Below are 9,746 nucleotides of genomic sequence, written 5' to 3' on the forward strand. Positions count from 1 at the left end.
GGTTGAGGAGGGAGTAAACCCATCTTTTTGATATTCAGAAATACAACAAAAAAAGGGTTTTGGTTGATTCCTTTTCAGGGGTGTATAATTAATATCCATCCATTATTTCTTATAAGATTTCAGCCCGTGGAGCCAAATACACACCTCAGATGTGTGTATGAATGCGTGTCTAAAGTTCTGAAATTCTGCTGGAAGCATGATGAATCTAAAACCATTTTGATACACATCCTATTTATTCATAATGAGGTACACCTTAACACAATGAGTTTCAATTATGTAAATTTGGTTAGGAGTGTTTTTTTTCTGAACAAAGCCATCAAAAATTAAGTCAGGCTCCTAGCCTCCTGTAAACCATTATCATTATCATGATAATATAATGATAAGAAAAGCAGAAGTGCTAATTCCGTTTCAGTTACCCAATAAAATTTGCTTTAATAAAGATATAAAATGCCATGCTGAAAGCACCTTCCCTGTTCATATCATATTTACAACACCATGTTTTGAAATTCCCTCAGAACAACATTATAAAAGCACACCTACTGGATGTTGAATCTCGTGCACTGCACTGTCCTGACATAGAGATAACTGAATTTCATTTGCTCATTTTCTGAGGCAAAGGACCAATTGGGATTTGCATCTAAAGTTTATGTAGCCTTTACAGGGAAAACCAACAACACTGGTAATCCAATAAATACATAGAGTAAGCCTGACCTCTAGTGACAGCATAAATCTATTGCAGAGAGCTTCTCATTGACTTTCTGTATGTTTAAAAATTGCCAGACACCAAAACCATTGAATTCAATTTTACATTATGTGTAAATACAAACAATGACAGACTTGATGAAAAAGAACTTTAATTGATTTACACAGAACATACATTTTTAAACTGTTGCAGCTCTGTTGGCTAATTGAGAAACAAATGTGATATAGCCACTGAGATTTCTAAGTGATTCATTTCACAGATTTCCTCAGATCGGGGTTTTATTGCCTTTCTGTATGTAACAATAGGAAAGTCAGGCAACTGAGAATACATGAAGGACAGAGGTGAGGAAGATACAGCACATGCTGTACTACAGAATTCTGTATTATTTCATCAGATGTTTAAATTCACAAAGCATGTTTAAATTCTACAAAGCATGTTTTGTGAATGTGGCCTGATATAGCCAAGAATCACTATGGCTTCACTGATAACCCAGGGGGAGCTCATCTTGTCTGTCTCTTTTCATACACACACACTATCTGGTGTGCAAAGTGTTTCTAAAATAAACAATTAAAATATTTATACAGTCCCTTAACAATAAAAATTAAACAAATCAAGTATCAAACTGAAAACCAAGCCGCGAATTATATGAGCTGCTACTAAAGTGTACGCATGTGGGAAGGATGTGACATCACAATAATGATGACTGTCCATCAAAAACTGTGAGGTAAAATCATTTTACAGTGTAGCAGTATGTCTAAGTTGTGCACTATGACTTTTATATTAATACAACTGATAAAGCAGTAATTATTTAGTTTATATGGTCAGGTTCAAATGTCAGATTTCTCTGTTTGCAAGCTCTTCCACATCCTCTAGACCACATGTTTTCAATTGTTTGCATTATCTTTGAAAATTAAATTCTTAGCATTTTACTACTTTTAGCGCTGTCATGAAATGTGTTTATATTAAAGAAAATTCAAAACACAATCATCTGAATGCTCCACAACAACCTGCTTCCTGTTCCCTATTGAAGGGAACAGGAAGCAGGAATTCTCTGAAATCCAGGTCGCTGAGAAATATGGTGAATTGTTGTGCAACTCTGTCGTGCAGCTCGTCCAATGCTACAACATCAGCGTACCACAGTCTACATAATAAGACTACAACAGAAGCAACTAGCTTCCCTTAGCCTCTATTTGGAAAGAGAAATAAAGTGCTTTAATGACAATTCAGCAATGATCCGATAAAGTGTTTTGACCTACAGCGTTTAAACTGAAAGAATAATCACTCACTCAAATAGCTGTGGCTTTCATTCTTGTCAAAATAAAAAAACTCACTATGTTAAACCGCATGTATTTCGAGACCTGACCTCAGCAAAAGAAATGCACCCTTGGTTTTTCTGCTGAGAGGCGGGGTGTCCTAGCCCTCCATCTCTTCTCCAGAAATGAGGGACGTGGGTTCTGCAACCTCTTTGGAATCCAAAAATCCCACAACGCTGTGTACAGATAAGAAGATAGTGAGTCAGCATCTTTTCGCTGAGATGTGACGATGAGCACAAGACAGGGTGTTGAAGACCAGGTCGTTGCAACAGCTACTTTGGACTGTGGTTGGAGAGTCTAGTATGTTTGTGGGTTTCAGCATGTTCTTCTGTCAAACCCCAGATTGCAGGGCTGTTTTTCTCAAATCTGAAGATCCTAAACAGACTGCTCTCTAGAGGAAACCAACTTGGCGTGCATGGAAACCGACTTGCTCTATTTTTGGGTCTGATAAGTCACATACAATTCTGACTGAACACTGCAACTTCCTCCTTGGATGTGCCACAATGCATGGTAAAAAAAAATGTTGTTGTACAGCTTTGGATACTCAATACTGGCTAACAATCATTAGATAAACATTAGGTAAGTTGTTCTGCACAGGCCAAATTTCATACTAGACACATATTGTTTGAAGAGGAGAATCAAAAGCAATGTGTATGACAGTTCTCCTTTACTGAAAAACCAAGAGGGATCTCATAAATTTAGCCTTTCATATTGCAAAGGATTTTAAACACATATTGTTCAATGGCATTCCAGTGTTTTTTTTTCACCACAAGAGCAGTAAAATGGAACAAGAAGCACATGTCTTTGTAACACAAAGCATTTCATTTTCATGAGATTTGCAAAAATGCGCATTCAGTAGAAGTTAAGACCAAAAAAAAACAAAACCTTCTTCATTGTTTAGGTTGCGAGGAACCGCATATAAATGTTTGAAACGCTTTGGTATACGGCCGAGCGAAGACCAACCGAGGTCCGAGATCACTTACCCCATCAGGGCCATGGGGATCATGCACAATCCTGCAGCCACCAGGAAGCAGAGCCCGGGAAACCAGGCCACGGTGGCCGCGTAGAGGCTGCTGAAAGCAATGAAGGCTATGCTGGAGCTCAGACTCTCCAGAAACGCCACGCAACCAAACAACGCTCCTGTTTGAGACAACAGAAAGAGACACCTGTAAAAGGGCAGATGCAGGCAAGGTCGGGCTGCGCTGATACCCCTTGACAGTAAATCGCTATGTCACTCACCTGGATCAACGGATGTTGTCAGGAAAAAAAAAAAAAAAAAAACTTACCCTGTTCAGATTTTGAGACGATCTTGGACATCATGGAGCGCAAAACTGGAGCGGGCATGATGGCCAGAATCATTGGCACGTTCACTGAGAAAGAGCCAAAAGAACCCTTAATAAAGCTACCGTCACTGCTGCCGTTTTACACTTTACTTGACAGAAAAAAAAAATCACTAGAAACAGCTGGTCTATCTTTTCAAGAGGACCCTCAAGTTGCAGGGAGCCAAAAAGAAAAGGTAACCATGGCTCACTTACCCACCCCTATCCCTGGCAGAACAAAGCCAATCTGTTATGCCACTGTGGGCTCCCATTCACTGTTGGCAATTGACACAGCCGACTTCAGGCCCTGGCTGTAGGGCTCAGCCCGGCATTCAAGACAAACGACTTGCCAGTTCAGCCTCTCAGGATCCCATAAACAGCAGCATTAGGCAACACATTTTAGCGAGTACTGTGTGCTCTACATACAGCACACATTCACGTTAAGGGAGTATGATACATTATTAGATTAAAATATTAAAATGGTTACATTGTGCGTGTGTGTGTGTGTGTGTGTGTGTGTGTGCGCGCACACCTGTGTTTGCATTCATGAGAGTCTCATAACAGACAGTATTTTTTTTGTAATTACTAGGAATTTGCAGTCTTGAAATGCTGTGGACAGGAGGCACCATGGGTGAGGACCGTGACAAGTGGCACTAGTCACCACAGCATACCAGCACGTAATTTAAAGCAACAAAGCAGTAAAGTCCCACAGTAAAATCACTTATACTTTTATTCACAAGGGGGAGGTGACAGATTTTTCAATGTGTTCACTGAGCAGGGATAATACTACATTCTAAATGACTGTTATTCAGGTCAAAGGTACAACTTAGAAGGCTGCACAGACAATGCACCTCACTATCCCGCAAGGGTAGCCAGAGCCCTTCTACTGTGCGAACATCGAGCGCCAGAAACTCTTACCCAGAAACATGAGCTGTGTGGTTTTAGCAAAAGCAGTCATGATCAGCCCTGCTGTCATGGACAGCAGGCCGATGATGACGATGGGCAGGTTGGGCAGGCAGCGCGAGAGAATGGACACACCGAGGAAGCTGGTCAGGAAGTTGATGGTGGAAAAGGCCGAGCCGTAGCCAATCAGAATCTCGCTCCAGCAGAGGGGCTCGTTTAGCTCGAAGAGCGTGACCACGGACATGCTGCCTACGTTACAGAAACAGTAAATGGTGAAGGTGAGGAGCAGGAGGACCAGAAGGACGCTCCTCCGCCTGTCAGCCGTCGCGAAGAGCTGGTACACCCTGGAGGCCAGCTTCCGCAGGGGCACACGGGACCGGCCCTCCTGAGCGCCCTCAGACGCGGACACCTTCACCGTTTCCTCCAGGACAAAGATGACATACAGCAGGTTGGCGCCGTGGAGGAGGGAGGAGGCGAAGAAGGGCCAGTTGAACCCGGTCGCCTTCAGGAAGTAGCCCGAGCAGACGGAGGCCGCGCCGGAGAGCACGCCGATCACCATGTCCAGGCCAGCCATGCGCAGCGTCTTCTGTTTGCCATCGTGGCACACGTCGGCCACATAGGAGAAACACCCGCCCAGGAGGGTGCCCCAGCTGCCGAAGAGGGCGCTGATGAAACTGGTCACGATCAGCAGGTTGATGTTGAGCTCGAAGAAGGAGATGGCCAGAACCGAGACGGTATAGACGAGGGAGCCCACCAGGGGGAGAATAATGGAGATCCGACGGCCGCGGTGGTCGCTGTAGGCCAGCAGTATGACTGTGACGATGAGGCCGGGGACCACGGAGAAAAGCTCGTTGTAGAGAGAGAACAGAGAGGCTGCTTTTTCCACTTCCTGAAGAAACAGAACCACAGAATGAGCACATGTGAAACATCAAGACAAAGTACTGAAAAAACTGGGAATTAAAAATAAAAGAGGGTAATCTACCTCCTTTCACAATAAAATGCAAATGGAAAAAAATCAATTCTTAAAAACAAAAAAAAGTTGAGATCATTACATATGGAAGCGAGTAATATACAAAATACAAAATATGGAAGTGAGATCCTTCTGAGTCATGAAAATTTCTTAAAAACAAGCAGAAAGCTATCTGACAAACAGTAGCACATGGGCCACATGACCATCTCTTAGAAACTAAACTAAAGTCACAGACAGGGAAAGAGTCATGCGCTTAATCTTGCATCAACCCTAGATCCATTATCACTGTGGTCTGAATGCTCGAAAATTCCTGCTGGGTTTAACACTTAGCTTTACTTTTCTGCTAGCTACTTTCTCTACCCTGTGTGCATCTCACTCCCTACAGCCAAAGAAACTGAGAGACCAGATGAGCCCCTCCAATTTGACTGAGAAATGAGTGAGAAGTAGGTTAGGGAACATGTTCTGCACAATCATTGCCAGCAGGTAAAAGTATGGTATTTGGTAGAAAAATTTAGTTCAAAACGATGAGATCTCAGGTACAGAAATAGTTAGTTGACTACATCTAGAAATAGCCAGTTATCCCTTCCTTGGAATCTATCAGGACAAGGTTGTTCACTTCCCAGTGGACCTAACAGAATGAAAACATAAAAGGTATAACACAGAGCAATTAAATGTGAAAGGGACCATCATGTGATGTATTTATACTTCCAGATAAACTGGTTTAGCTGGATTTGAGCAACCACTGAGGGATAATCTGAAAACCTTCGTCCCGAAACTTTGCTTAAAACTCCAAAACACAATGGCTTGGATAGTCGTCAGATTGGCTTGCCCCCAAATAACAGCATTGCGGGTCACATGCACACAGAACGGCCTACTCAACAAGCAAGAACACGTGTGTCTGATGATGTTGAAGGTAAAGCTGGCAGCGATAAATTGCAAACCCACAGCAATGAGAGTATGCAGCTTATGTCCGAATAACACGCTTCTCATTGCACTTCCCAAAAACAAAGCCATCCCAAAAATACATGCCTCAGAGATTTCACAAGCAGTATCTCAAGTTAAACTCACTGATCAATGATGACTAAGGGTCACTCCCGCCTAGGGTAACGTACGTATCTGCTGTTCTAACTGCTCACTAAGAGAACCAAGTAAGCTGGACTTTAAATACCGTGACCATTGTATGCACTGTAATTTTTTTTCCAACTCCTTGTTCATCCAATTGGACACCTTTGAAATTCTTTTTTCCACATCGAGCTTTACCCTGACAATCCATCATCCATCATCCATCATCCATCATCCATCATGATTCATAGCAATGCTGCTGCCTGAATGAAGTACCTGACATAGTCTGTTACGAGATCCCTCCTGCTTTAATTATCTAAAATGATATTTCCACCTGTTGCGATTATCGTTAGCAGCACCGTGTTTACGACATTGGATTGTGCAACTGCATTTTTAACGCACAATTGCCCATTTTTCTGCTGGTAATTCATATAGTGTGATGGGGGATCCCCAATGTCCTGGCTAAATTCCCAATCCGGCTCTTTCGATCTGGCCATTCAATAATTACCTCCCCGAGGTCTCCATTGTATAAGAGAAATGGTTCTCAATTTACCCTACTTGGTACAATTTAGGTTAAACAAAATAAGGGTATAAATACATATAAAGGCAAGACCCACAACTGACCTCGGAAGTAGTGTGAAACAGGTACCAGAGTAGCGTAATTATCATTAGTAGTAGTGTTACAGCAGCTTCTGTCCAATTACATAGCGGGCTAGTATGAAAACATGAACAACAACGACATTGGTACAGAACAGCCGGCGGTAATGGTGGCTATGACCGTAGTTCTTTTTCGGCTTTCGCTTTGTACGGTGCTTAAAAGTAAGATACTAACTTCATACTGGCGTGAGAGATTACTGCTGTTTGCGGCGCATCCGGAGATGTCTGCGACTGGGTAGGAAGTGTTGGTCAGCTCTTCCCAGAGACGCCGGTAAACATACTGCTGCATAAGCGGGTACACCAAAAAAGTTGCGAATGAATAGATGGCAACAACAGGCTCCACCAGGTAAAAACCCTTCATAACTGCGCGAGGGACATCCAATTCCTGAAAATCAACAGGAAAACAAATAAATAAGCATATTCATAAAGTGACCTTGACCTCAGTACCAATACTTCATGCATTGAATTTTACACTGAGGAACGCTGTCTCTTTTTTTTCAGGGTAAATTTATAGTTTTTGCTTTCTTATCAACAAATTAAATCACGTAACAAACGACTAAAATTCATGTGAGATTAAGCAACCCCTAAAACTATTACCTAGAACAACTTGGTAACGATGCCAAAAGGAATAAAAGTAAGTGGCCATCTGTTCACGGGAAGAAAGAGTAGAACCAATCTTGCTATTAAATATGTCCATAACATTAAATTTAGAGCCACTTTCTGTGTTTATTGTTTTTCCTGACGTATCACTCATAATTTACAAATACGCTATAAAACGTGCCAGAATGAGTTCTAAATCCAATCGACAAAAGCAAAGTTCACCGACAATACCCAGGCTATAAGAATATAAAAAATAAATCGTATCTTACTCCTCAGACATTCATAGCATGAACCGGTGTTTCCTCATCAGTGTTTCAATTCTGCTCCTCCTCAATTACCGATTTGCTTCTTAGAGACCTAGGTGGTGGGATACAAACATCGCCTATTCATTTCCCGAGACTTCCCATTCTAGTTTCGTAATAGGCCTGCCTCCGCGGAAAAAAATGTGTGCAGTCCTCCCTGTGGCTCATACCTGTGTCAATCACACGACGTGGGCATGCTTACATTTTTTCTTTGTTCCAAATTATAGTATATTTATCTTGTGCGTCCCTGAAATTTCGGAAATCGGTTTCTTCTGGTCTTATTTAAATAAAGCACTATCAAACCATCACAGGTTTACCAATATATTTTAATCCTAGTGTTAATGTAATTAAATTAATAATATATTATGTTGAATTGTAAACCAAAAATAGTTTTTTTCTTTATCGTGAGGCCAGATTTGTACACATGAAACACTTTATTACTGAATATCAGATATCACTGAGGTGTTTAATTGATCATATGCTGGGGGCTTAAGTCTTTCAGTCTCTTATGTCTTAACAGGTATGTTTCAAGTCCAGTTTACATCAAGCTAACAACTCCTGACAGGACTCTTGTCATGACCAATTAATGAGTGCAGGTAGTTGGGAGTTAATGGGAGAACCCTGAGTACTTGCTGGAGATCCCTGAGCCGATCAAGGATGTGGGGGACACCTGGAGCATCAGTGAAATTATATTTACAGTGGGGGTATATCAGTAGTGGGAAGTAAGTACAACAGTGGCAAACTGCACAATACCACTGTTTTAAGGCAATTGGCTCACCAAGTCCTTAGGTTTTTTTTTAAAGAAGACACATATTTGGACAGATGATAGCATGATGAGTTTGTAGACCTGAATGAAACACTCACATGAAACCCTAGAGTTTTATACAATGTGCCAAAAACCCCTGAAAATAATACATCAGTGGTGCACCTTATTGCAATGCTTGCATGAAACCCAATGTAAAGAAAAAATCCAAACAGAATTTAATTATTATCACTGTTCTTGAGTGTTGAGTTTGTTTTTCTCAGGCAGACTGAGTGGGAGAACATACTGAGACTATGCGGATAGCTGTGAGCCATCCATCCTGAAAGATACTAATTGTGAAAATTTGACCCAACAAATTGGCAGAATGTCTGGATTCAATTATTCTGTAATCATTGTCTTAATATAAACTAGTCTTTAAGTCTTTGTTGAAGGAGGGTGAGTGATTCTGCAGTTTTGATATTTCCAGATATCTTATTCTACCACTAAGGGCCCAGAGAAGAAGGCTACTGCCAGAGGACTAGAGATTGATGTGCAGAGAGAATGTGCAGGGATGTAAACCCTGATGATGGATAGAAGGTATGAGGCATAGGCATATTTTGGGAGCCTGAAGATTAGTTTTACAGTAGTGTTATGAATGAGTGATATTATTTTTTTTCACAGAGACAGGGAGGCCAGATAACAGAGTTGCAGAGACCCAAGTAAAATAATATATGGCTCTAGACCAGGTAGTGGGATTAAGTGATGACAATACACAGATTAAATTTATCTTCCTAAGAAAACTCATGCAGGTCTGAGTTATTAAAAGTACAATTTGCCTGGCAAATGTACCACTAGTATGGGTTACTGAGTGATCTAAGACAGGAGAGGGTTTTGCTAAGTAGAGCTGATCTTTCTTGGATAGTCTGAGTCTAAGATTATGATTCAACATCCAGGTGGATATAAACCAGGCATCTAGAAATACACAAAGAGCCATGGCAATTAGACAAAGAAAAGGAGAAAAGGATTGGCAGAGGCTGGTCAGTTCTCTGATTACTTTGTCCTTAAAGGATTCTGATATACTTAAGGGTAACGGGAGTAAATAACATGTGATGTATTTTCACAAAGCCACTCTCTTTCATTGTGTTTTGGTTGAATCTCTGCCTGGTACGTATCTA

General features: G+C 41.4%; 1 protein-coding gene across 1 annotated transcript; it reads right to left on the reverse strand.

Moving 5' to 3' along the window:
• Positions 1–911: 911 nt before the first annotated feature.
• LOC118783356 (solute carrier family 46 member 3-like) lies at positions 912–7,883 on the reverse strand. Its single transcript, XM_036537182.1, has 6 exons — positions 7,797–7,883; positions 7,103–7,312; positions 4,254–5,127; positions 3,303–3,386; positions 3,000–3,156; positions 912–2,192 (listed from the first exon to the last, which is right to left on the reverse strand). Exons 2-6 carry the CDS (start codon positions 7,286–7,288, stop codon positions 2,117–2,119), a joined length of 1,377 nt encoding a protein of 458 aa, XP_036393075.1. The 5' UTR covers positions 7,289–7,312; positions 7,797–7,883; the 3' UTR covers positions 912–2,116.
• Between the last annotated feature and the right edge of the window lie 1,863 nt (positions 7,884–9,746).

Source organism: Megalops cyprinoides, chromosome 9 (assembly GCF_013368585.1).
Source record: "Megalops cyprinoides isolate fMegCyp1 chromosome 9, fMegCyp1.pri, whole genome shotgun sequence".
Taxonomy (NCBI): Eukaryota; Metazoa; Chordata; class Actinopteri; order Elopiformes; family Megalopidae; genus Megalops; species Megalops cyprinoides.